This window comes from Poecilia reticulata, linkage group LG6 (assembly GCF_000633615.1).
Source record: "Poecilia reticulata strain Guanapo linkage group LG6, Guppy_female_1.0+MT, whole genome shotgun sequence".
Lineage (NCBI taxonomy): Eukaryota > Metazoa > Chordata > Actinopteri > Cyprinodontiformes > Poeciliidae > Poecilia > Poecilia reticulata.
The window spans coordinates 13,520,003-13,547,403 of record NC_024336.1 but is presented as its reverse complement, the minus strand read 5'-3'; the positions used below and the strand labels follow the sequence as shown (position 1 = coordinate 13,547,403).

The window sequence follows — 27,401 nt, the reverse complement described above, 5'->3', positions numbered from 1 at the left end:
GATGTTCATGCTCTGCATGATCATAAAAAATAAAATAAAAAAATGCTGAAATAGGGTTAGTGTAACAGTGGCTTTATTCAGAGCTTTTTGTTTTAAAAGACACTGACAACAAATATCCCAAAGCTGGAATGTACACTAAGATAAACTGATAGGTCAGTATGCTGATAGGTCAGTATGCTGTGTGTTTTATTAAAGAGAAAGAGGAAAGTAATTAATACTTTACAGTGTTTGTTACACAGTACAACAAAGTCAACATTATATGTTGCTGGAAAAAAAAAAAAAAGGGGGAGAGAGGGGAATAAAACGAGACTTCACAGTGTCGCAATGTCTCAGGTCCTGTGTCAACACTGAGAAAACACTTCCTTCCTCCTTTGGGCCGAAGCTACTTTCTGTTAGATGACAGAAAAGGAAAAAATAAAATAAAAATAAATTTTTTTTGCTGGTTTTAAAGCAGAAAAACAAAGCATGTGAAAACAAATTCACAAGAAACTGAGATAAGTGAGATCCAGAGTTTATAAGGAAGCTGCAAGACATTAATCTATACTCACAGTGGTGTGGTTCTGCTGCAACACTGCATACAATGCAGCACAAAGCGGAGAGTTGCATAACTTCATCTCGCAAAAGCACAAAGACCTAAATGCATCACGAGGAGAAGCTTCACCTAATGATGCAACATGAAATGAATAACTGAGGTCTATACCACAGGGGACCAGAAGGCAATCTGTTTTTTGTTTTTTTTTGGCACCAAACTACAAGCAAATTATTAATCAAACCACAGAATTACAAAACGGTTAGCTGGCACAGAAGTAAAACAAAAGACCAAGCATCCAGAAATCAAATAACAGCAGGGGGGCATGGCAATTAACAGCTTGAGGGAGACCACCAGACGACCTCTACCGTCAAACCGAAATTTATAAATGCATTTCTTTCTGTGAAATCTCTAAACATATAATTTTCTCACCATGCCCACCATTTACACAGGAAGTGTAAATGAATGAGTGTGAAAAGGAAAGACCATGCACAAAGAAAGAAACTACTGAATAGATTTAAAAACAGAGGTTATCATAACTGAGTTAACTGTCCAACAGGTTGGAGGGTTTTTTTTTTTTGTTGTTTTTTTTGTAAACATTGGTGCTAAAACAAACTGGCTCTGGATTGAACGTCTGAGTCTTTTCTCAAGTCCCGTGTTGATCAGTCACACTCTGCTGTCCAGCCGATCCTTCATTAGTTCTTCGACAGCTCTTTGGACAGCCAGTCAAGTCCTTCATACAGCCCGGTGCCCTGGGTGGCGCAGGTGGATTCGATGTGCCACTGTGGAGAGAAAAGGGTGTGTGGCTCTCAGTGGGGGTGGGTGGGGGGGGACCATCGCAACTCAATAAAGTCCACAGATTTAAAGCGTGAGTGATTACTCACTTTTCTGCTGCGAAGTGAATGCAAGCCGAGTCTCTCTGCCAGTTCGCTGACCGTTATGGCATTTGGAAGGTCCTGCTTATTGGCAAATACCAGCAGGACGGCATCTCTCAGCTCATCTTCCTGAAGCTGCAAGAATTACAGATTCCCCGTCATATATATATATATATATATACGTATATATTTTTTTCCTATTTATAAATTCATCAAAACTAAGAACTACGGCAAATTTCAGTCTAATACATGAGCTACCACCATATCTTCTGGTGGAATTTGACTTTAGTGATTTGATGCGCAAGTAAGGATAAGTTTGTAATTCAATAATTTTCTGTAATTTTTTGATGTAGGAAGACAGACGAGTTCTTAAAAGTCATCAGGAAATTGGTAATTGTTAAAAAAAATTAAATACAACCAAAACAATCTGACCGGTGCATCACCGACCATCCAATTTACAGAAAGAAATGGGTCCATAAAGAACATTATGAAATTAGAAACACGACGAGCCGCACGAATGATTACATTCAGTCTTCCCCCAGAAACGCGTCTGAATCCCGTCTTAGGTTTTGCTCATTTCTCTCAATCAAAAAGGCCCAAATCCCTCAAAGGTTTTCTGAACAGAGTCCAGAAATCCTTTAAGCGCCCGACTACTTTTGAGTCCATGCAGCAAAAAACAAAATGTCATTTACCCAAACAGTTTGACACAAATTACATCTACACTTTGATATTCTTTTTTCCATCACTATAAGCTTTAAGGTAAAAAAAAATAAAGTGCAAAAAAAAAAAATAAACAACGTATTGTGAAAAAAGTTTCATTGGGAAGTAAATTCAAAGCAATGCTGCCACTCAGAACTGGGCTGTTGTGAAGATGCCTCCTTGTTTATGATTTAACCTCATAATAAGATTTACACGCCTCTTAAAGGCGACTTGGAGAAAGAAGGTGAAACCTTTGATCATCGGTGTTACTCAAAGATTAGCTGAGTCAGAGCCATAAATGCATAAATTGCTGCTGGAACGAATAGAGAATTATTGCTATTACTTTTAATGACCTCATCTCTTAGACATTTATCCTGCTGTGAACTCCCGCAGCTACAAAACCAGCTATACCTCTTCTGGCAATGAGAACATCAAACAAGCCTTTCTAGTAAACTCCAAGGGATTTTTGGACACCTTCAGCTCATAAAAGAAAAAAAAAAAAAAATCCAAACGTCAAGTTTAATGTCACATTTCTGATAACATACCATTTTGGAGAGCTCCTCCGCAGACTCAATAATTCGTTCTCTGTCGTTACTGTCCACTACGAAGATAAGACCCTAAGAAATAAAATTAAAAAAAAGAGAAGAATTACAATGGAATAGATGTTTAGTATTGCACAATTAATATCATGTTTAGATCTAATACCAAACCCTTATTAGCCTTGTGTTCAGTTATTTAACTTTTCAGAAAAACTTTGTAGGAAACGTCAAGATTTTCCAGCTAAATTTGAAAATACCTCCTCATAACTAACATTTTATTCAGATCAAACACAGAGAACAATCATGTTTAGTACTTTACTGCAACTTTTTTGTGACTTCACCACGTTGAAACGCGATTGTTTATCACATTGCAACATTTTCATGCAGCAGAAAGAAAAGATTCGCCTTAGAATCACTCGTTATTGAGTGATTATGTAATTTCGCCTTATTTGACCTGTCCAAGAACTAGAATGTTTTGCTTTTTGCGTAAATTATTGTAATCCAATATCTACGTTTTGCTTTCTGCTAAAAAACAAAAACTACGGACTGAACATTCTCCAAGTCAACAACAGAAAAGTAAACAAGGAAGCAAAATAACAGCAAAAGAAAGGAGGAAAGAATAAAACATCTCGGGAGCTGAATCACTGCACTGTGATAAATCCCCTCCTGAAAAAGTTTTACTTCGCGTTCTAGTTGCATAACGGGGTTTTCTCTGTAACTTCAAACCAAAGTTTGGTCTCATACCTGTGTGTTCTGGAAGTAATGCCTCCAGAGAGGTCTGATCTTGTCCTGGCCACCCACATCCCAAACGGTGAAGCTGATATTTTTATATTCTACCGTCTCCACATTGAAACCTGTCACAGAAAAGGGACAGACCAAAAACATTATCATGAAAAACTGATAGAAGTACTTGAAACAAAACAAAAAAAAGGATAAATGTCAAATAAAATCCATACCAATGGTTGGGATAGTGGTCACAATTTCACCAAGCTTCAGTTTGTACAGGATTGTTGTTTTTCCAGCAGCGTCTAGTCCAACTGAGGAAGGTAGAAAGAATATGACAAATTATTGAAAAAAACTCTTCACCTAATCATCACAGCAAAACAAAAGCAGTATTTGACGGTACGAAGTTAGTGCTGATATTTTCTTCCAAGACAGCAACTTCTGAAGTTAAAGTAATACCGTTTGTGCTAGAGTCATGTTTTTGCACATATCTCAAGATTTTATTTTTGGTGAATCCAAACCCCTAAAGTTTTCAGGATGTGTGTGTTTGTTTTTTTTTTAAATAACACTTATAATACATATAATAAAATCCAGTTGTTGGATTTTATTATGTAGATTCCACAAACCATGAATCAATGCTGTTCTGACAGCAAAATTAAGAGGCACTTTGCTGCTTCTTTGGTATCTTAGATTGTCTGTATTTTAAAAAAAAAAAGCTAAATTTTTTGTCAATGTGGTTGTAGTAGGTTGTACTATAAACATCTCCTTCCAGCCAATTTCAAGTTCTTTTTAAACACCAATTTCAAATTATGACTCAAAGATGTTTTTCACTCTCCCACCTTTGTTTCCTGTGTAAATAATTATTGTAGACTTTGTAAATCACCGTCCAATTCAAATTTAATGATGTTTGATAGTTTACCAATGCCTATTTTTTTTTTTTGTGGCTCCAACTAATCTGAACTTCCATTTAATTAAAAAATATTGAATCCAGAAATAAAACCCTTCATAGAAGCATCTCAAACTTCAAGATGTATTTTTAGTTGTTTGCTGCGATCAGTGTATTCCTTTTCACATTCCCCATCTCTACGGGATCAAACCGTGGATCGATTTGAACATTATTGTTTGCGTGATAATTTGGAGGATCTTGGAAACCGTGACTTTTTAAAAATTCGGTGCTTAACTTTTATTTACAAATTGCTAACATTCCATAAAGGAGGCCACATTGAAAGCCTGTTGCGCCAAACATCTTCATGAAAACCGTTTATTTTTGTGGAGTTCGACATTAAGATTTATTTCCGGAAACAATGCCCACCACGTTTTGTATCCCTCTCATCACACTTACCCTGGAACAGCAGTTTTAAACTTACTTCATCTCAATTGTCTGTAGCAAGCGATGCTAACTGCCGTTAGCCAAACAAAACTTTTACTCACCCATCAGAATCCTCATCTGTTTCTTCCCGAACAGCCGACCGAAGATCGACGAGATGGTGAGCCCCATGGCTGCCCGAGGATGTTTGACTATTTAAAACTAGAACTGATATTTAACCACGACAACAGCAAAGCGAAATGTGTTTAAAACGGGTCCAGTCACGGTTGAGGGAGGGAAGTTACTGTGATTTCACTCCAGACTGCCACGTCCGGTGTAAACGTGGAAGGCACAGCGTCATCAGTCTGAACCAGCTTTATTTGTCCTCAAACGGAGAGCCATCCCGAAAGATTGGACATATTTTTTACAAACAATACAAACTAGACAAACCTAGTGTTTTATATCAATTTAATTGGTTGAAGGCGGAAAATACATTTCAATCCAGAAGAAAACGTAAAATAACGTGTACTGTTACGTTTCCCCTCCAAACTTTAATTCACTTACAAGCCTTGTCAGGTCCATAGAAACACCACTAGATGTCGCTGTTTCACATGATTTACAGCTTCTATTCAGCACAAACCAAGCTTTAATTGTTTTATTGAAATCTAAACATAGAGTTATAGATTTCTACATATATCAACGACCTACTGAGACATTTATATCAGTTAAAATATGTAATTTTGTGCAACTGCATAATATAGCAGCAGAAAAACAAGCAGAGGCAAACATAATTTTTACTATTTATCTACTATTTTATTCAATTAAATACAATTGCTAAAGCAATTTAAAAGAAATGTTCCAGTGGAAATTACTTAGTATCCTTATTGGAAGTAAGACTGCTCATGAGGGGATTCCTGTCTTGAAGAATGCCATGATGCCAACAGCTCTTACCTAAACAAAACCTCAGAGCAGGTGGAGTCAAAGCAGCAGCTGCATGTGATAAAGACAGAGAAGTTTATAAAGAATGTGCCCTGTGACAGGTTAAAACAGTTTCACAGAGGACTGTGATGAAGACACATTTCATAGCAGCAGATATACTGAATGTGACGATATGAATATATCAAATTCTACTCCGGATTTCAGTGGATTACTGGGCAGTAAACAGGTAATTAAGAAAGTATTTTTTGGCATTTGCAGTGTTTCTCAAGGGCACTCTGCTTATGATTTAAAGTTTTTTTCATTTTGTTTTTCAGATTAATGATCTCTCTACATTGTACATAGTGTTGCTCTCTCTCAGGTATTGTGATTATTCATTATATTTCCTGGAATAAATCTGAATATTCTCAGGAATATTCAGTTTTATTCTGAATATTTCAAAATAAAACTGATGTAAGCATGGTTTTGTGTCTGCAGCTCATTAATGGCAATCCATTACGTCTCCAAGACATATTTGCGAAACCTGCATAGCAGCATACTTAGTGAAGGCTCTTTCTGTTTGTGGATTTTTGAAGTGCGCTTACATAATGTAGCTGTGTGACTTTCATAACTTGGAAATGTACCTCAGTAATTCCCAGTAGAGTCTGTCAAATTCAATGTTTGGTCTTCGAAGATTACTGTGTTTGCATTTCAAGCGTTGTAATCTGTTTTTATTTAACTTAAAGATTTAAGGGTCTTTTACCCTTTATGTTTCTTTTTGGAAGCTTAGGGTTGGTTTAAAATTAAAATAAAAGATTTCCTCTAATCTCACTATTCCTTCAATATTTGCAGTATAACTGGGAGTTTTTCAGTCTTGCTGGTTTCAACAATAAGATGGAGACACCTAAGAGGACAGGTGAGTTCAGGTTCTTATATTTTTATTTTTTGAGATCTTATGTTGTTTAATTTTTTTTTACTAAGTCATAGCTGTGAAATGACTTAAAATAGCATTAATACAACTTGCACCTTTTAACATTTTGTCATGAGACAATCACAAATTTTAAGATACTGTATTTAGTGGAGTTTTGTGATAAATCATGAAAGGAATGGAGTAACAAAGCAATTTACAAGAAGAGTGCTTCTAGCCCTTTTAAATATAAGTTAAAAAATAAAAAAAGAAACTCAATCATTATCATTTCATTTCAAAGGTATGGACTAATTTATGTTGGTCTATCACAAAAACCTCAATAAAATATCTTGACGTTTGTGGATGAACATGACAAAACTTGGAAAAAATTCCACGGGATCTGAACGCTTCAGGTGGAGCATGACTCATCAACATGATGATGTTGGGTTTTTTCTGACCAGGACTGTTTTACAGGAAGTCAGCATGTTTCAAGAGTATTTCTTTACAGGTTCACCTCTTGGTGCAGCTCTCTCTGGCCGACCTGCTGGCTGCTATCGTCCTGCTGTATACCAGTGTCGTAAGCAAAGTTCACCCATTCAGTGCTGTCGTCTGCCCATACCTCCTCCCGCTGTCACTGGTGAGAAACCGCATTTTCAGCAACGCAAATCATTTACAGGGCTGGTTCATGTCTGGGCAGATGTTTTTTTTTTTTTTTTTCTTTTTTACAGAAGGAAACCTTCGAATCTTAGGTTAAAATAATAAATGCTCTCATAAAAGTTTGCTTCACTTCACACTGAGCGTTTGTGGCTTTTGTCATTTACTGCTGAACTTCCAGCTTATGTGGTCTTAACTCAAAGCTTTAAAACAAATGAATGAAGACTCAGCATCTCTTATGCAATTTGTTTACAGACATGGTTTATGTTCGGGTAAAGCTTCACACAAAGTTACAGTTGTAGAAAGTTCGTAGAAACAGTAAAAATGTCCTGAAAGAACATAATAAAGACAATCCTCATAACAATGTCGGAAACTCCTCTGATCTCCCCAGCTGACTTGAAGCGTTAAATACTTGTATGCGTTACTGTACTTTAGATTATTCCTTTTAATAACTTAAATGAATGATTTCTTGTGTAACTGTGTCTTCCAGACATTTTATTTCATTTCATTCTTGCTGGCCATCGTTTATGCCTTGAAGTCGAGGAATGCCATCCAGGGCTGGAGGGACAGAGCAGCAGATGAAGAATATGAACATGTGAGGCAAAATAAGACCTTATTTTGACTGAAATGATTTCATAATGTTTAAATATTTAGCCATTTTATGCCTCTTTCTGTCTGTCTTGGTTTGTAGAGTCAGTGTAGGAGAAAAATCAAAGCGATTCCTTTGTATGCCTTTGTGTGGTGAGTCTTTCAACTTTCCATTGTCTTGCCAAAGATTTCATAAGGGAAGCAGCAGCTGACTTCACCTCTCCTGTGTCACAGGTTGACGCCACTTGCCATTTACTTTGTTTATGTGTGCACTCTGTTGATAAAACCCGCCACGTTAATTCCTAAAAGTCCCAGATCACAGGACGGGCTCAGCGATAACGGCAGCTCGTACTGTCACAGGTGAGCATGCAGGTGGTCCATAATTTAAACTCACACTAATTTATTGGAATTTGTTTTGTGTAATTTTTATATCTTTTTTTTTTTCAGCTGTATTTTGTTCTTGCATGTCTGGAAGGATCCTTGTGTTGGAGTGGTGAGTGTCCTGAACCTGCTGTTATAAACTTTGTTCCCTGCCATTTCTGCATTTTGTTCATAGGTTATTTATAATTTTTTGCTAACAATGTCCTTAACTTTTTTTAAATATGTTTTTTAGGATAAGACACACAATACTTTCATCAGAGTCTTCCTTGCCATTGCAGTGATAACAGCAATGTTGTCTTGCTCTGTGAGTAATCGGCACTCAGATTATGTCAACATCATCATTAAAAACTCATTCAAATAGAAATAGTTCCAATATAATGGTGGTTTGACAACACCAGCTAAAGACACAGATGTTATTTCCTGTCTTCTTCAGGTTATATATTGGAAAATCGGGAAGTGGCATGAAAAATACATGCAAGTTGGACTCTTCCCTGTGGAGGGAGATGGGCATTTAAGAAGGCAATTGAAAAGAGTGTTTTCTACAGCACGAAATATTGTTATGGTCATATTATTCTGTTGGGCACCAGGTACTTTCACACACGCACAATTAAAATCAACAATCATCTGTATTTTAGCTTTAAAACTAATATTTCACACTTGATTCTCCTGCAGCACTCCTCCTTCTTCTGATTGCTCCCTGGATCCAAATGAATGTTAAACAAGACAGTTTATATGGACTATATTTGATACAGGTTTGTATCGTTAGAGCTTCTGATATAAGATGCCATATGCCATAATTGTTTACAGCTTTTTCAGCTACGTTCAAAGTTGTTGCTTCTATGTATTAATTTCTATTACTGCAAAAAGGGTGAAAATTAAAAAGGCATGAGGAAGGCCATGGAAAACTGAACTGAAAGCTGCTACATGAGAGTTAGCAGAGTTAGAGTTGAAGTTGCTTTTGTAATGACAAACTTATTCAAATTCAGATTGTGACTTTTGTACTCAAAGTTTTCACTCAGTTCTTTTTTCTTTTTGTCAATCATTGACTACGTATCCATTTGAGGCATTCCCATTTAAAATGCTAACTGTACAATGGTCTGTTAAACACTGTAGATATAGATTGCGCATTCTCATCCATTAATGTTTCTTAATTCCCATTTTCGAGTGATAAGCAGCTTAAAAAGCATTGTTGCTGTCACAGACCCTTCAGAAATCACTACCTAAATTTCTTTTGTCAATTAGGTTTTAGAATTTTAACTGTTCAGAAGAAGTTGAGTTTGTTTTTTCAACATTGTATATTTCTATAATTATTTTTAGGCTGCCACCATGTCTCTCCAAGGACTCCTAAACAGCATGGTCTATGCCTGGAGACGACCGAACTTCACAGAAGCTGTTCTTGGGGAAATCACACCTCTGCTGAGATATAAACAGAAGACTCCCTTCTTTGAGGAATCTTTTCGTTACTGACAAAAATAAATAAATAAATAAATAAATAAATAAATAAATAAATAAATAAATAAAAAAGAATGTAGTGATGTTATGCTCTGACATGGAGCACTGATCTCAGAAAGACAAACTGGACACTTTATGACGACATGGCTGTGAAGCCTGAAACACAAACTCAATTTGTGAACTGAAAATGTTAAAAAGATTGTATTTTTAATGAAGGAAAAACTTATTCATATGTTTCTGAAACTACTGTGTGAATTTTGTCATCCTTTGATTGAAGTCGTATTTATATCATTATAATTTAGGCTTAAATGTGTTGAGGATATATGGTATTCTCTTTATCAGTATATACAGATGTATAGATGTTTTAAGTTAGAAAAAAAACAAATTTTCTGTTATTGTCTTTAAAGTGTTTTGTAATTGGTATGTCTATCATTTTGTATTTATTCATTTTGATAATTAAAATGTTTCTATGACCAACCAATCGGTGACTTGTGAGTTTTCAATCTTCTTGTTAAAAGAGAATTCACGTGAATCCTGTGATGTGTGTGCTCTTAATAGCCAAAGTTATGTCATTTCACAAACACGTGCTACGGCAGCAAGTCCAATGTTTGGATTCTTTGAGTGCTGGAGTACTGAGGAATGCTGAGTTGTGCCAGAATTGAAGGAGAACACTATATCTGCGCTGTCACAATTTTGTGTAACCACAGCTGTTAACGTATCTCATAAAAGGAGCTGTGCATGTTTAAGTAGCTAGGGTCACACATGGGACACGCACACACACACACACACACACACACACACACACACACACACACACACACACACACACACACACACACACACACATATTGGGTGTACTGTACACTCTCCGACCATGTTTGCATGTTTTTAAGGTGATGGTGTTCCTTTGACAGTATTTTAAAGGAATTGTTCATGCTCAGTTGCAGCGTTTTCCAAATCTTTTTTTTTTTTTGGCCACAGTGTGCCCATCTTCTGATGGCTACCTCAACTCCACACTCACCAGATATCAATCTAGAAGGGAAAAACAGGAGATTTGCACCATGGACATACAGCTGACAAAACTATAACTGCTTGATGCTCTCATGTCAACATGGATCAACATCTTTAAAGAATGTGTTTTGGCATCTTGTTGAACGGGTCGGAATGACTTAAGAAACTCTAACGCAAAATGAACTGCACCCTAGAACTGGCAAAGTAGCTGTAGACACAGTCAAATATTAGAAATAGTTATAAGGCCAAAACATGACTGTTAGGTCAACTGCTATTAGTATTGACCATGACAAACATACCTTTATCAATGATTCTGTTTTTGCCAGTATCAAAGCTAAGAAGAAGAATTGGGTGTGTCACCTGCTGAGGTAAATGCAGGTTTTATGGCCATCAATCATTTACAAAATTGTTACCTAACTGTTCACCAGCTACACTAAAATTAAACCGTGTTTTAAGCCGGTGATTACAAAAGGTTGTGGCTTTGTTATTCTCCTCTACATTGTAAAAGCTCTCTTTGAGTATTTTTTTGCCTAAAATCACACAACTTAGTATTTTTAAGAGATCTGATATAAAGATTTATGAAGATTAAAACTTTTGGTAACACTTTATTTGAAGGGGTGTGCTTAAGACTAACATGACACTGTCAGAAACATGACATAACATCTGTCATGAACATACAGAAGTCTTTATGAATCTTTATGACAGTTGTCATGAAGTGTCATTCGGTAAATAAAGACACTTTTAATGCAAAGTTGCTCTAAAAGTTGCATTGAAAGTCCATTAAAAATGCCAACTTTGCATTAAATTATCAGAATTTACAAAATCATGCAAACGTGGCACTTTTAATGGACTTTTAATGCAACTTTCAGCGCAACTTTGCATTAAAAGTGTCATTATTTACCAAATAACACTTTATGACAACTGTCATAAACATTCATAAAGACTCCTTCATGTTCACGACAGGTGTTATGTCATGTTTATGACAGTGTCATGTCAGTCTTATGCACACCCCTTCAAATAATGTGTTACCAAACTTTTATTAGTATCAGCCAAACCCACATTTAAATTAAAGACTGGCTTCTCATTAATGTCAAAGACATTGTTTGCTTGGAGTCAAAAGAGTAACAAAATCTTATTTACATGATCAGCTGAAGCTTCTGAAAATACTTCAACTAGTGTATGTTTACTGACAGTATCGTCGAAGATATCCCTCCATTGTATGAGAAAGTTACCCAGGGCAACGGCAAAATCCCAATTTTTTTTTGTTTTTCAGATTGAGTAAATGCCGTAAGCAGTTCTTGAACAGTAAATTCGCTGAGAAAAGGTCGATCTATTCTTCATCAAGTACAGCTTACCTTATCTCAGAAACAAATTGATGAGTCATTTTCCTGCTGTAAAAAGGTAATTCATTTGCAGTGGGTGTATCTGTTGACCTAGTTTCACTTTCAACTGTGCTGTCTATTATATAATGCTCCACTGATTCAATGCGTATTCATGGACACTTGAATACGGACAAAGTGATCCAAAGAGTCCGATACACCATCTTCTTACTGCTGATAACTCCATGGTGTGTTTTTTAAAATACCATTTTCATTTATAAAATTAATGTTGGTAAACATCCTCAACACGCTAGTGATTCTTGGGCACAACAGACCAAAGGTCAAAACCCTGTATAACGCCAAAGAGCAGACGCAATGGCACTAAAAAGCCCTGATAATTTGTCTGCATGACAGCTGTTGATGTAATAATTTTCCACCAAGTGAATTTGCTAAAGATAATAACTGAGCTGGACTAATTTGAAATGTCCCAAATAAAAACTTCACAGGTTTTATAGATGATGTGGCTGTGGATGCCCTGAATACCAGATAAAAACAATCCTAGGATGGTCATCAATAAAGAACAATAAAAATGTTCTATTTTTTAATGTTTACACTGTTCAAAACTGACCCAAACGATACAAAGTCTAACTCAAGGTAACTTCTGGATTTTATTTTCATGTTGATTATTCCTGCTAAAATGTTAAATGGTCTTATCTCATGTGCGGAATGGCATAAATTCAAACTGTCAGTCGTGAAATGAGAAATATATCACGCAAATTTATAGTGTTTTAGGTCTGTATGCCAGTGGGATATCTATATGGGGTAAATTCTGGACCTGTAAACACACTTGTTAAAAGAAACCACATCAAAATCATTCTCACTACTGGGAAGACACTTTTGGATAATTTATGTTGATGGCTCAAATAAAAACCATGAGGTATTTGTCCATTAAAATTACACTTTATGTTGAAGCATTTCAACATCCTAAACACACTTGTCAAAAAAGAGAAACAGAAAGCATCTCAATGTGTGAAAACTAAGAATCCTCAATTTTTCACACTTGGGCTTTACAAGTCATACGGTCTATACAACAGCATCTATAATCACTTTAGAATAATCCCACGTATGCTTCACTGATCTATATCCTGTACTTTTTTATGCTTGAGTCACTTTAAAATTTTTCTAATCCCATGAAACCATTGAAAATGCTCTGTTTAGTGCTCTCACATAAAGGTTTCATAAATCCTAAAACCTGGTCAGTTGTAATATTCCATTGTAACCAGTCTAAATGTTTAAGATGATGTGGAAAGTCAAGTTAAATGCAAAAGTGTTGTTTTTTAAGACTATCTTCTGACAGTGCTTACACAATCCACATCATATGGGGGCACCATTTCCACGATTAAGCATGCAAATTACCAATACAAAAAAACTTTTTCAGGCAAAACATCTTCAAAGGTGACCCTTTGTGGTTTTATCCCCGGCTGGGCAGAAAGATACAAAGCACCAAAAACAGTCACTGACTGTTTCCACTTCCAGAAAGATTCGGCAGTCCGTAAGTTTCACTTTCACATGCCCTTTAACCAAACACTGTGCTGCAACCTTCATGAAAATAGACAAGTACAATGGCAAACAAGGTGAATCTGCTTTTATCTTTATGTTTTATTCACATGAGCACAAAACTGTCTCTAAATCCCTGTAATTTGTGATGTTTCTCATGTTAAAAGTCCATGGAATGAGATCTTTGCTGAGCCATGTCATATTTTCCCCTTCGGCTTCCTGCTCTTCTGACATAGAGATCATACCTCCCCTCTTCCTCCTCTTCCTCGTCGTCTTCTTCCATAACTCTGTCCTGCTGCCACAGCACTCGATCCCTGATAGCAGGGTGGCTCTGCATTCGGCTCTGTTTTAAACTGGGCCAGCTCTTCTTCCGCAAACTGTTGTTTATGTCCCTGAAAGGCGGCGCAGCGGTCTGACTGTCCCTTCTGAATGGGGGGAGCTCCAAGGGCGTCTTGCCCAAGACATTTGAACTGTGGCCGAGTTTGAGGGAATTGATAGATCCCTGTGAACCGCAGTGATGTTCGTGAACGCAACGAGAGCCCGACGAAGATCTCCTTAGAGCCTGGAGGGACAGAAGTTCCTCTGAAAGATCCCTCAAGTCTCCAGACATCTCCTAAAAAAACAATAAAAAGATCAGGCATATCGTTTTAATATGCACATAAAGAAAATTATAGGTATGTCGGTAAGTGATTAAAGTTATGAAGTTAACCTTGTCTTTGATAGAAAACAGCTCGTAGTGCTGGGGGTCAAACATCTTCTGGAGGTGAGGATGTTGGAACAGTTTTTTCTTACGTATCACTACCTTGAAAATATGATCGAGAGCAGTTCATACATGCAGTTGTGGTTGAAAGAAAGTACACCCTCTTTCAGTTCTAGGTCTGTATGTATCAGGACATAACTGTAATAATCAGGTCTATAAAACTGTTTAAATCAAACATCAAAAACACAACAATGTGTTACAAATTCTACAATGTCATTATGAAAGAAACAAATCAAAACGAAAAGATGTGTATGTGTGGGGAAAAAAAATAAGCACACTCTAAATGAGACTAGATTACTTTATTATGTCCTGATTTGAAAAGGTCATACAATGAAAGACAGAAGGTTTTGATTACCTTTTTTCGTGGTTGCTTGACTTGCACCATTATGGAGAAAATTAGGAGTAACATCACTACTCCGGTGGAAATGCAGATGATTGTTCCCTGAGTCTTTGTGATCTGAAGGAAAGCAACTTTGTTCTTTTTCTCTGGAATGTAGACATGAAGGAATATGTAAAGACAAGAAGAAAATATCAGAGGTTCTACTACAGTCATTAGCTTGTCACCACAGGTCAGTTTATATCGGTATCAATTTGGAACCTTGGTTGAATAAAAATGTGGAAATCTGCAGTAAATCTCACCTCAATAGGAGTTCTCTGCTTAAAGTCATGGTAAAAATAAAACTGAAGTTCTAGGGTTTTACATATTTTGCATGTTAAGTTTGTCACATACTTTTTCAGTCATATGTTTTCTTCAACTGATAAATATTGTAACTCTGGAATCGTCCCGAGTGGTTTAGTACATATGAAGTCAGATTGAAAGCTTTCAAACTTTGTGAATACCTGAAAATTTGAATGCTAAAACCCCAGAACTGGCAGAGGATCCGCTTTTTCTTGACCCTGACCGAATGACCCAGAAAATCTTTATTGTTTTTAGATGTAAAACAGGCCAAGATGATAAGCTTTCGAGTTTCCCACACAGAGGAATTTTCCAAAGAATTCCTACTATGTGTTGTTCTGCGGATTCAGTGTACAATTTTTCACACAACTCTGGCATCTTGATGTTAGAACTGCAGAGAAGTACAGGCATGACATGACACCAGTATCTGTCAAACAGCAGAAGCAATGTTTCTGGCAGTGTTTTGGCAGAACTGCGGTACCTTGGCAGTTGTTTTCATCCCAGGGGAAGACACAGTTTTGTACGCCGTTGCACACCAGAGAGTTGTTGATGCACATGTTGCTGTGGCAAAAGAACGCACCGCCAATACAGGGAGCTAAAACACAGACACGGTGGTGTTGTATGCAGACAAGCCAGTTATAGACAGTTTATTCAAGTTCAGCTGTACTTGTAAAGAACATCCGTCAGGTAGAAAACTTTGGATGCCTTACTTACTATTCAGTACTTTCATAATAAATGCTCAGATATGTTTGTTTTTCTTTATCGCTTAAAAAAGTGATATGATTACAGGTAAGCATAAATTTGACCATGTTTTACTCAGTAAAGTAAACAAATTACTTTTTTATATATATTGTAAGGAAAAATTAACGACAATGTTTTGATTCTCACTTTCAGCAGGGAGATGTTTATTGGTTTGCTTTTTGCATGTGCAGCCCGTTTTATATTTTAAATGGGACATTTCAGGTCACTGTCATGTGTTAGGTTTCAGTTCTACTTCAGCTTCAGTATTTTTACAGCTGATCTTATATTTTTCTCAAGCAACCTCAGGTGGATTTAATGGTGGGTTATATGAGGGAGAGTTGGTCTGCTTATGGGGCAGTAAAGCATCCCCAAAACCATGACACTTCCAGGTCTTTGTTTCACAGCTGGTTTGGGGTTTCTTTCCTGTAATGTAACTTCTCTGSTAAATAGGTYCTGTGTTCTGCTGTCTAAATAGTTCAGCTTTAKACTCATCTGTCCAGAAGCTGTAGGTCCTCTAATGACATTTAAAGGTTTTAGAAATTTCTGTCAGCATCTTGCAGTCGGCTCTCGGGATGAACCTGCTCAGAAAGTCAGTGCTGTTAATGTTGGCAATCTTAAATGTCCTTCATTTGGAGCCACAATATAATTTCTGAATTGAACATTTTACTTACACCTTTGTAACTCTCTTCCCAGCATCTATAACACTAATTTTGGATGCTTCAGACAGCTTTTCCAGTCTGAACATTGTAAAAGTTCAACAGTCAACCAAACTAAATGGCAGAGGTTCAAATAGGACCTAATTTAAAATATTGGTTAACTGAAATACCTATGTAAAATTTGTAGATTTTATTTATAATTTGTTGGTTTTAAAATKTATTTATTTATTGTGTTTTAAAAGTTTACATTACTGAAATCTCCCTCTAAATATYTATATGTCMAAATATGTTAATAAAACAGGCTGCTGTGGGGTGTACTAGTTTCAAACATGATCATATGTAACTGCTTCTTAAAGTGTAAATTAAAGGCCAAATGATCTGTGGTTTAAGTAATATTAAACTTAACCTCACTCTAAGATGCAGTGATTAAATGTAACCACATGAATGTATTGTGACAGATCTAATAGTTATGTCTCTGAATAAATACGTTGAACTGCTTCTTAAACTGACTAGGGAAAAATGCAAAGAGAGACAAATATTAATGTGAAGGAGGAACTCACGGTCAGAGAAAACTGTGAACAGCATCTTGAAGCGGCTTAGACGGCTTGTCTCATCCGCCCACATCCTCACCACTCCGAAACCAGTCTCCAGCATGATGTCATTAGCAACTGTACTACAAAACTTGGCCTGCAAGAAACCGCATAGCACTTTCATCAAAATACATATAGTGTGCAGATTAATGAGCTTATTAAACGTTGTGAGTGGTAGGAGTGCCCAGTTTTGATGTACTTAATGAAGTAAAAAAATATTCATTTTCCAGAATTGAACCAACTAGTGATTAGAATCAATCAAAATAAAAATGATTGAAAAAAAAAAAAAGCTGATTCCACTCTCTGGCTCATCGATGGGTGCATCTCTGTTTAAAATATGCTAAAATGTTAGATGGGGTATTTACCTTGAGGTCCTCAATGGCACTACTGCCATCATAAACAGCCACAAAATTCTTCTTACATTCATTAGAGTTTTCCATCTGATATTCCAAGAATTTCAGGTAAATCTGAAAGAAATTTAAAAAAGACAAAAATCYGTGGGATTGCTACTATTTAATCTAATATGGTGTCACAACATGTAAATCCTGCTATTTTCGCAGCWGAAAATGCTGGAATAAAGTACGCACTGGCTGGAGACTCATTGTTCTGCAGATAAATCCCATTTCTTTATCTCACTCATGAGTTTATGCTTACAGGCTATTCCCTATTTCTATATGTATAGAAGAAGCRCTTATTTAGGAGATAATTGGTGTAGGCAAAAACTAAACAKGCCACATGCCGTACTCTGCTCTTCATTGGGGCTTGTACGGTCCAGATGCAGTCCACTGCCTGGTCCGGCATCACTTTGTTCTCCTCCTCAACCTGGTGGGAGCGGATCACGCCGTCAAACCCAGTTAGCTCAAACTGACAATCTGAACCACAGCAGACACAAAACATAATCAAGGAGCATAAAAAGAGATAAGCAGACAWAATCTAACTTCTTCAGGACATTGACKGATAGCCTAATCTAATAAGGAGATATGACTTGTGGCTGACCTACCTGGGATGGGGTTTAAAAGTCCTCCTACATGGAGATGAAATTCAGGATCTTTGCAGAAAAGTACAGAAACAGAGTATTTTTTTATGTATGAAAAAAAATAAGTAAATAAAAATGAAGTTTCTGTAACACTTTATTTGAAGGGGTGTGCATGAGACTGACATGACACTGTCATAAACATGACRTAACACCTGTCATGAACATAAAGAAGTCTTTATGAATGTTTATGACAGTTGTCATGAAGTGTCATTTGGTAAATAATGACATTTTTAATGCAAMGTTGCTCTGAAAGTTGCATTGAAAGTCCATTACAAATGCCAACTTTGCATTAAATCATCATAATTTACAAAATCATGCAAAGTTGGCACTTTTAATGGACTTTTTATGCAACTTTTAGAGCAACTTTGCATTAAAAGTGTCATTAATTACCGAATTACACTTCATGACAACTGTCATAAACATTCATAAAGACTTCTTCATGTTCATGACAGGTGTTATGTCATGTTTATGACAGTGTCATGTCAGTCTCATGCACACCCCTTCAAATAAAGTGTTACCGAAGCATCTGTAAGAAATAACCAAACCGACTTTATGCATTTCATTCACCTGCAGTAAACGTATACTGGACCTGGAATCCTTTCCCCTCAAGCTCATCATCACTGAAGAACCGGATCCACATGAAGCGTCCGCTGGAGAGGATCCGGCCGGGATTGGCTGTGCCGCAGTAACGATTGATGAGCGTTGAGAAGCTGAAGGGACCGTCCCTCACCTCGATGTGGTCGAACCGACACTCAAAAGACGCTTCGATTTGGAAGATCTTGCTGAACTGAAGCTCGACCCTCTGACGGGGCAGGGCTGCAGAAACATGAGCAGAGCAGTGTGTTATTTATTCTGCAACAAACCACAATCTGGGATTTAACATTATTAATAAAACAGTGTTTTAAAGAACAATCAAAATGCATTTAAACTACCTTTGCCTATTTGCCAGAACAGATTTAATTTAACCTATATATACAAAGGAATGTAAACAGGTGAAGTGAAAGACTATGACATCAGCAAATGAAGTTCATGCTCATTAATCTATAAAAACATGTCCAGAATACGCTTAAATAAAAACCAACAATTGATCCAAAAATTGTACACACCCTGGTTAARTTGTACGTTTTTGCTATGTAAAACAACTGAGGCCAAAATATAATCATTTCAAAACTTCTTCCACTTAATGTGACATGTATCCTGTACAATTTCTCTGAAAATGCAAATCAAGATTTCAGATTTCCCTCAGATTTAGTTCTGTACTCTGATTGGCCAGACAATGATGTTAATTTTGAATGCATGCTTGGATTCACTATGACGTTTATCAAAAACAAAAGCTCACTTTATCTTCTGTTTTTAGGAAAATATTGGAATCTCTTGGGTCAAGGCTGACTGGCATTAAAGTGTTCAATTATATCTTCCTTCCTGCCTAAAATAACTGTATTTCATCTGAAAAGTAATCCCCAGCATCATTCTCACATCATTATTGTGAGAATGATGTAAATACTTGGTGGGATTGTGTCAAAAACCACAGAAGTTCAAACTTGRCTTCATCAGACCATCACCCATTCTGCCACAAGACTTGAAAAGCTTTTAGACAATCCTGATCTTTTTCTTTGTTTTCTAACCTTATTTCTYTCTCCACATGTGGAGAATCCAGCAAATTAAAATGTACAGCTTTGTAATGACTCTGATGTACCACATTTTCTCGTGGTATTTGTTTTACTGGGTTATAAATATAAAATGCTGTTGATGTGTTTTCACTCTCCTCCTGACTGATACATTTACACATTAAGATATTTTCTAATTCTTTCTAAACTCTGCAAAATCCAAAATAAATAAAGAGTATAAAGTTTTGAAATATTATGACAGTCTTTTTTTTTTACATTAGAAAACTTGTCATTTTAACAGTCGATAACTAATTAAGAGTTATTACCTTCCAGTACATAAAGGCACTCCTTGTTCGGAGGGTACGTATTTGGGTAGTTCGGGGAGYTGAAGCTTCCACCATCTGATTTCCGAACCCAGGTCCCACAGTGACGGTTGTTCCTCGACTGCTCAGGGAGTCTGCTTCCTTTAGGTCCTGCWCCTCCATCTACAAATKACATAAACGTCTTCAGTCACTTGGGAATGTSTACACACTTGTGCGCTCCTATTAAAGAGGATAAACGTCAATGAGAAGACAAAAATTACCTTTAATCTTCTGTGCAAGAGAAAATCCCTCTTTGGTGAATAGGAGGAATATCCAGACTGTACGAGAAGCCATCAGCACACGATGCCACAGTGAGGAGGGGAACAATCAAGGAATAAGAGAAAGATAGAGAGAGCTTAGCAGGATTTGCTTTCCCATGGTTGATGTCTTGGTGCATCTAGCAGAATCTCTTGATGTATATAAGAGGTCAGAGGTAAGGAGTTCAACATCCAGCATGGAGCGTAAGACTTTGATGCTTTTACCATCTGTTTGCTTTCTCTGCTCTGTCGTTTGCCAACATCCTATTGTGTGGGGGGGGTTTTTTTCTTCAGTTTGCTTTAGAGCTTAAATGAAGGGCAGAACCGTTGACAACCTGGCACCTTTGAGTTAATGCAGGGTCGTCGCATAGTAAACAGAGAAATCACGTGGCATAATTCACACACTGCACTTTATAATCAAATGAAACTTAAACAGGTGAGTTTCCTGCTGACCAAAAGTTGCTGAGAGCCCTTTGAATATCTTGACCAAAGTCATCTGATCTTATTTTACGCTTAATGTGCAGAAGATTCAAAAGTATTTTCTACAAACTTTAAACCTCTTTTTACTTACAACATTAAGATGTTGCCTGATTATACATACTTTTTAATCAGTTTTCTTGTTTCTTCATATTCACTTTAATGCTGCCATGTGCTGCACCACTTAAATGAGCACAAATGTAATTGAAAATATAAATAAAAAGATAACTGTCAATACAGTAATAATAAAATAAGGAAAACATGCTAACTTTCATTACAATGTCTTTACACTTGATCATAATGAAAATGGAAGGCAAAATTTWAAGTTTTAACTCAGYTAAAATAAGAAAAAAAATCAATTAACATTTGACTTAAAATTAATTCTTTCTCTTTTTAAAGCGAACAAGCAGTGCTAAACATGCAAAACGTTAAATAAATGAATCTAAGAAGCTTAAACTAGATGCCCTGTGACCAGTGGATTTAAACTGCAAATGACAGATATAGGTTTGTGAGCAACATAATAAGTGTCTAAAGAGAAAGCTGCCAGATTAAAGAAGCCCCCGCGACTCTTTAATCCACCTCAATCGCTCGAGCAAGAAAGCATATCAAAGAAAACAGATTGATCTCACTCACCTGCATGCATATTTTAGCTGGACTTTATTTTCAAACTCTACCCACTGCGTGTCCCACACATCCCCTTTTAAGTCTGGGCTTCGGATTAGCGCATGGTGACATTACTGATTTTCAAGATCCGGTCTCCACATTTTCATCAGAGTGAGGCGGCCTTGGGTGAAAAGAAACATCGGTAAAAGTCTGGATTCATAATCGGCATTCCCTGACATAACAGGTTTCCGGGGTAAATAGACAGCTCCCACAAAGCTCAGCTTCCTGCTCTCCTATAAACTGATGATCCCTCTGCAGATGCAGGAGGCTTTAAGTCGGAGCTCAGTTGGCGCTGGATGAGGGAAACGATGATTGCGCATGTGCCTCATCATAGCAGTGTTATAAGTTATTTGATAACACAGCCGTGTCCTGCTTTGGGTTAGTTATTTAAGCTGGGAATTCCCTTTTTGAAGTATTTAGTTGAGCCATTTGCAGGAAGGAAAGGCATTTTCACTGTGTTTTAAAATTAAAAGCAAACAAAAGCACCGGTTTCTAAGAAACTTTAACTTGGAGCTTTGAAATGATCTATTTGAGTCAGTTTTGTCGAACATAGTGAATATGTAAGGAGACCGAAAGATTTACACAAGCTGGAAAAGACTTTTGAGGACATTTCTAGACAACTAAAGATTTTAAGATCTGCTGAATCTAGAAGTGATGTGGATATCAACCCAACCAAAGAAGAACCTGAATAGTCACACTTAGATCAAATTAAACTGATTTGGAGGTTTTGTCTCAACTATCTAATGCATCCTCCAACTTCTGACTGACCCTTTCAGATCAGTCATTATCTCAACAGGAGAATTACAAGCTGTACTGAGTCATGTCATGTGTGACAGTATAATGGAGTGGGACAAATAAACTTTCTTGGAATCAGTACAGCTGTTGCTTGACAGTCTCGCCATGTCAACAGATTGTTCAAACTGAGAAAATACAAGCGCTACTTAGTAGAAACCATTAATTAATTTAATGCAACTTCTATGGGACCAGCAGTTTAGCATTTTACCTTTTTGTTTTTGATCAGTTTCAGCTACTTTGGCAAGAGATCCCATCTTCCACATGGTGGAGCGGCTTCCAAACATCCCATTTCCCTGCTCCTTCTTCTCACATGTCCTTCAGATTGTATTGTCTCTGAGCATCAGATGTTACCGTGTAGATTATGTCAAAACTAATAACTCTTATGTATGCGACCTGGGCAGTGTTTAAATGCATAAAAAACAGCATAGCTGCAAATAAGCAAGTTGTTTATTTGTACAGTCAGTGTGTAATTTACATTTTACTTTTATATTTCTTGGAGGACCTTCAAAGTTGTTTGCTAAATAACACGCCGTCATCCACATGAACTTATACACTTGAAATTTACTCATCACTATTGATGATTTTCAGCATAATACTAAGAACTCCGGCTTAGAGTTCAGAGCTGCGCTGTCCCAGGAGGTCGAGACCCTGAGAGTTAACACAAATACCCGATTCTTAGACAGATGCAGACATATCATGAGGCAGGACGAGCTGCTGCTAAACTCTGTTCTTATCTCCGGCCCGTATGACAATAGATTACACAAAGACAGGAAATAACTGACCTCATAAAACAAATGCGAGCCCTCCAAGCATCTTACACTCCAATCTATCAACCACACTGATTTTTACAGATGTGCCATAAAGCTACACAAGGGACTCATTTTGAACTTTTTTTCCCCCCCTCACAACACAGCAGATTAGAAAAAGTTATACAACAAACTGACCCCATTAGACAAATATCAGAAAGAGAATCTTGCGGTGTAAGTCTTGACAAGGACTTTTAAGTAAAACCACTGGTGGGATAAGGTTTTCTTGTTCATAGATATTTGAGATTATGGTCCCCTGATTTATCTGTAATCCCATGCTTGTGTCTTTAAATTGACGTTTCTTCATCGGATATTTTTATGCTCAATTCCAGTTGCAGTAGTTGAGCTATTTGTTCTACCTTGAAAAAATATCCTACACTTATTGGCCACTTTATTTAGTACACTTGTTTAATTTCAACCAATCAAATGGCAGCAATAAAAATCCTCTCAGGTAGATAAGATATTTGCTGAAGTTCAAACTGAGCATTTGCATGAGGAAGAAAGGAGATTTAAGTGACTTTGAACTGATCTAAATGTTTGGGAAACTGATAATCTACAGGAATTTTCCAATGGTCCGAAAAAGAGAAAATATACAAAAAGACAAGACAAAGGACAGAATATGACTTTTTTAAGGTTGCATTAAAACATGGACAGGTTTACTTCAAAATCCAGCTTTCACAACTAAGTAAGTAAAAACAAAAAAAGTTGCTTTCCTTATGTAGGTGTTAAGTGATTTGTCCTGTTGTCTTTGTAATATTTTGTCTTTTTTATTGTCTTTTTATTTTATTTTATTTTATTGTCTTTTTATTTTATTGTCTTCTAATATTTGCACCAACATCCAATAATTTGATTTTGGATTTTATACATATTTGCTGGCACAGATAAAATGATTTTTTATCTGAGCCAGCTGGAAAACCTTCAATGAATCAAACTCTTTCTAAGCCGGTGCTCTTCTGCACCATATGGCCAATCGCAATGTGGCTTTCCGATTTTCTAGTTTTCTGAGACAGATGGCCAATGATAATGACACTTAGTCACAGCAGGGATAAGTCTGTTGCAATAACTTTAAGATCAAGGTATCAGAAGCCCAGATTAGATTCAGAATAGATCAGGTAAAATGTATGTAAGAACTCTGCTAATGAATTTATAATTTCCAGTAAAAATAAAAAATAAAAAAAAACATATCAACATATAAATGTTTGCACAATTACATGTTTAACTTTTTGAGTTTCATTCCAGTTCTTAAACATTGTGACAGTAACATAAGATGTGTAATAAAGAAAACCGTCATACTGATGCTCTTATGTAAGTAACTTTAAGACTTTCTGGTCATGTTTGAGCTGAAATTCAGCATGCAAGAAAAGCAGCGACAAGATTTATGCCATTAGTGCACAGAAATCTTCTTACAGCCTGATCTTTGGATGTGGCAGGAAGCCTGGGGGAGGATGAGTCCCATGCTAAACTCAGTTCTATGCAGATGGATTTTTTTTTTTAATGTATTGATATTTTTTTTATTATGTGCTTAACTGAGCAATGAGGTATTATTGGCAATCTTTTCAGTGTTAGATTTGCTGCTTTATTGCTTTTTTTTTTTTAATAGAAGGTTTGTTTGCTTTTTTTTTTCAACTGAATGCAGCTTTGCACATGTCTAGCATATCTACTGTGGTAAATAGTCATCCGTGATCTGTGGTTCAGTCGCTAAGAGCTATCTGCTGTAAATAATAACACAGATGTCGTGAGAGATTCTGAGGATTTCTGCTCCAGTTGTATTTACCAGTTAAAGCCGCTGATTATTTGTTGTTCCTAAAATGCACTAGACTCGAAAGCTTTAGGGGAAATTACATTGTGTGTGTAACACGCTGGCTGACTTGAGATTTCTTTTTTTTTTTTCCCAACCTTCTTTTCCCGTTTTTAATTTAGTCAAATATACAAAGCTGCTCTTTGCAATCAAGGCCTAAGCACTTGCGCGTCGAAGCTTAAGAGAGATAATTAAAAGGGCCAAATACAAGATRGCAGCCCTGTGTGCAGAGTGACAGAAAGTGAAAATCTGATACAGAACTGCTGGAGACTTGGAGATTAAGCCTCCAGCGCTTGGGTTGTAATGTAAAATAAATAAATGAGGTGTTTTAAGATATTGCAGAAACTTTCTATATTGTCAATTTAATAAAACAAAAAGTATGAAATTACTTTATTAAATTAAAAATGTAATATTTGTTTTTCCTCAAAGAGCAAATAACTATAATGCAATCTAAAGAAAGAGTTTTGTCTCAGCCAGTTTCGTAGTGTTTGGGTGTTGCTGATCACAAGGTTGCAATGCACTGAATCCAACTGTGAGTGGCGCTAAGGAGACTATTTGTCTCATTTGACAACAGAACACGTTATTTGATTCTTTCACTACCAAAAATATGATGGCGGTCTGACCATTCTTGAATGTAAATTCTGAAACTGGAAAGAGAATGTGCCCTTTTTAGCGTCAAACATGGCGGAAAAACAGCGGGCGCTTCCTTCGTGGATGGCAAAGAAAGAGGTTAAAGTGAAAGAAAAGACGCCATTGAAGAGTCAGAGAAAAAGAAGAGGTCCAAGGTAGCGACAAAGAAAACAATAGTTCGCCAGTTTTAGGATTCAGTTGTGGTTAATTGTCTCTTGTCCAACTAACAGCTACGCACTGGTTTGTCCTCAGAGCTACGTTTTACTGCATGAACGAGGCGGAGTTGGTAGAAGCTGCTGTTTCGTTTCTCACCCAGAGTTCCTACGAGGATGCGTCGTTCCCGCTTCGCCAGAAGGTGGCACTGTTTTGCATGATTTTCTTTCCTTCTCTTAACTTCGATTTTTGATGCTCAAATCTGTTAAAACGGGTGTATCACCTACAAAAAGACATTACTGATAAATTTTTTTTAAAAACTGTTATATTTAGAAAGTGAAAATATAAAACAATACAACAATAGCAAAATTTAAAGAAAACCAAAATGTTTTGGTTTTATGCCATTTTTTTGAGGAGTATTTTGGAATCATTTCTTCCTCAGACGTTTATTAATATTTGGTGTTAGGTTGTGAGCTGTATAAATGTGATGATGAAGTTGCACATAGTTTAATATAATGGCCTAGTTCATGTTTTCCAAACGTAATTTTGGAAAGAAAGACATGGTGATTTATTTTTTTTATTTTTTATTTTTGCCAAGATCACTTTTGGCAAAGAAAATGACTTAGGACATTATTTTAGAAAGGTAACAATATGTCTGTTGGAATACAACATTATGGATTCTGACAGGTTATGTGAATAACGCTGATAATTCCTGGTAATAGCTGGGAAATATTAGAAATCAAGTTAACATTATGTCCTCAAAGTTAGCCAGGAAAAAAGGGCAACGATTGACATGAGTTTAACAAGGGCCAAATTGACGACTGGGTCAAAGCATATCCAAAATTATAGCTTTGGTGACATGTCTCCAGTCTGCAGCGGCCTCTATTTGTTAAATAGTGAACCAAGTGAAGAAGTGAAGAACAATTATGAACCAGGAACAGGAAAGTGGTTGGCCAAGGTTCACTGATGCACATAGGCCGTGAAGACGTGACCATCTGACCTGGATCACAGAACAAGGGAAGAAAACATCCTGGTCTGATGAATTATGAATGCTTTCTTCCTGTGTGTGCATAGTTTATTCAGAAACCAGGCAGAATATCACTTTGACATGTTCCTCCCTCCCTCTGAAACACAGGTTGAAGGAAAAGCAAATCCCACCTCCAGAAAGGAAGTAGACCCAGGCACTTCGGAGATAAAATCAAAGCCAGTGACGTCGCCTTTAGAGGAAGAGTCCTCAGACTGCTGTGATGACCTGGAAATGACATACGTTTCAGAAACAGACTTGGACATTACAGAGGTGGAAACTGTACCCTACTGCAGGAACGCACAGCATCCTGAGCCCGAAGAAGAGAGATCAGCATCTGCCCAAGGTCACTGTGAACCCAACAACAATTTGCAAGCTGACAAAGAAAGTGAGCAACTGTCGACGGCAGCAGAGGAAGACGATGCTTTACAGCTTGTACGAGAAATATTTTTTACCTGACTGAATATGTTTTTAAAAGCGTTTTTAAGGAAATTTTAAGTATTTTATACCGCAGCTAAATTTCTTAATTTAAGAGATGACACCAAATGTAGAAATTAATATCAGTTTTGGGAATAAACATCCAATAATTGACATGGACGTCACTGCGGTGGACAAATCTAAAGTGTGTCCATCTTTGAACTGTGATGTCACTGAATTTGTAGGATGTAAAGCTGTCATCTGATCACTAAGAATGAATTTTCTTACGTGAACTGTAATAGTTTACATATATCCTGATCATCCAGGTGAAAGTCTAAAACATGTCATATATGACTGTTTAAGTCAAATATAAACCATTAGGAATGCACATTTCTAATTATTTGCATTTTATTTGTTTTTCTAACCATTAGCAATGCTAATAAACCAAATTTTTACTATGTTTCCCACTAGTTCTTGAGATTCTTTTCATGAAGCCAA

General features: G+C 36.7%; 4 protein-coding genes across 8 annotated transcripts; 2 read left to right on the top strand and 2 right to left on the bottom strand.

Moving 5' to 3' along the window:
- Nucleotides 1–53: 53 nt before the first annotated feature.
- On the bottom strand, nt 54–5,022 carry LOC103466027 (ADP-ribosylation factor 4-like). Its single transcript, XM_008411308.2, has 6 exons — nt 4,797–5,022; nt 3,599–3,679; nt 3,387–3,496; nt 2,649–2,720; nt 1,414–1,539; nt 54–1,311 (listed from the first exon to the last, which is right to left on the bottom strand). Exons 1-6 carry the CDS (start codon nt 4,861–4,863, stop codon nt 1,225–1,227), a joined length of 543 nt encoding a protein of 180 aa, XP_008409530.1. The 5' UTR covers nt 4,864–5,022; the 3' UTR covers nt 54–1,224.
- A 431-nt stretch (nt 5,023–5,453) lies between these two features.
- On the top strand, nt 5,454–9,940 carry LOC103466026 (transmembrane protein 116). Its single transcript, XM_008411307.2, has 12 exons — nt 5,454–5,836; nt 5,925–5,968; nt 6,439–6,502; nt 7,002–7,130; nt 7,638–7,742; nt 7,839–7,888; nt 7,970–8,095; nt 8,183–8,228; nt 8,349–8,420; nt 8,550–8,703; nt 8,789–8,868; nt 9,434–9,940. Exons 1-12 carry the CDS (start codon nt 5,783–5,785, stop codon nt 9,581–9,583), a joined length of 1,074 nt encoding a protein of 357 aa, XP_008409529.1. The 5' UTR covers nt 5,454–5,782; the 3' UTR covers nt 9,584–9,940.
- Nucleotides 9,941–13,533: 3,593 nt separating this feature from the next.
- Nucleotides 13,534–26,582, bottom strand: neto2b (neuropilin (NRP) and tolloid (TLL)-like 2b). 5 transcript variants are annotated; one of them, XM_008411302.2, is made up of 13 exons: nt 25,622–26,582; nt 21,251–21,401; nt 20,105–20,161; nt 19,848–20,006; nt 18,482–18,730; nt 17,879–17,926; nt 17,623–17,750; nt 17,244–17,345; nt 16,849–16,975; nt 15,373–15,486; nt 14,571–14,701; nt 14,165–14,257; nt 13,534–14,068 (listed from the first exon to the last, which is right to left on the bottom strand). In XM_008411302.2, the coding sequence occupies exons 2-13, from the start codon at nt 21,258–21,260 to the stop codon at nt 13,616–13,618; spliced, it is 1,671 nt and encodes a 556-aa protein (XP_008409524.1). In that variant the 5' UTR covers nt 21,261–21,401; nt 25,622–26,582; the 3' UTR covers nt 13,534–13,615. The 5 variants fall into 5 exon arrangements, with proteins under 5 accessions (XP_008409524.1, XP_008409526.1, XP_008409523.1 ...); XM_008411304.2 differs by lacking the exon at nt 25,622–26,582 and having other exon boundaries at nt 20,105–20,114; nt 21,251–21,551; XM_008411301.2 differs by lacking the exon at nt 25,622–26,582 and having other exon boundaries at nt 21,251–21,550.
- Nucleotides 25,230–27,365, top strand: LOC103466025 (modulator of retrovirus infection homolog). The gene is made up of 3 exons (XM_008411305.2): nt 25,230–25,464; nt 25,562–25,664; nt 26,598–27,365. Exons 1-3 carry the CDS (start codon nt 25,361–25,363, stop codon nt 26,943–26,945), a joined length of 555 nt encoding a protein of 184 aa, XP_008409527.1. The 5' UTR covers nt 25,230–25,360; the 3' UTR covers nt 26,946–27,365.
- Nucleotides 27,366–27,401: the final 36 nt, after the last annotated feature.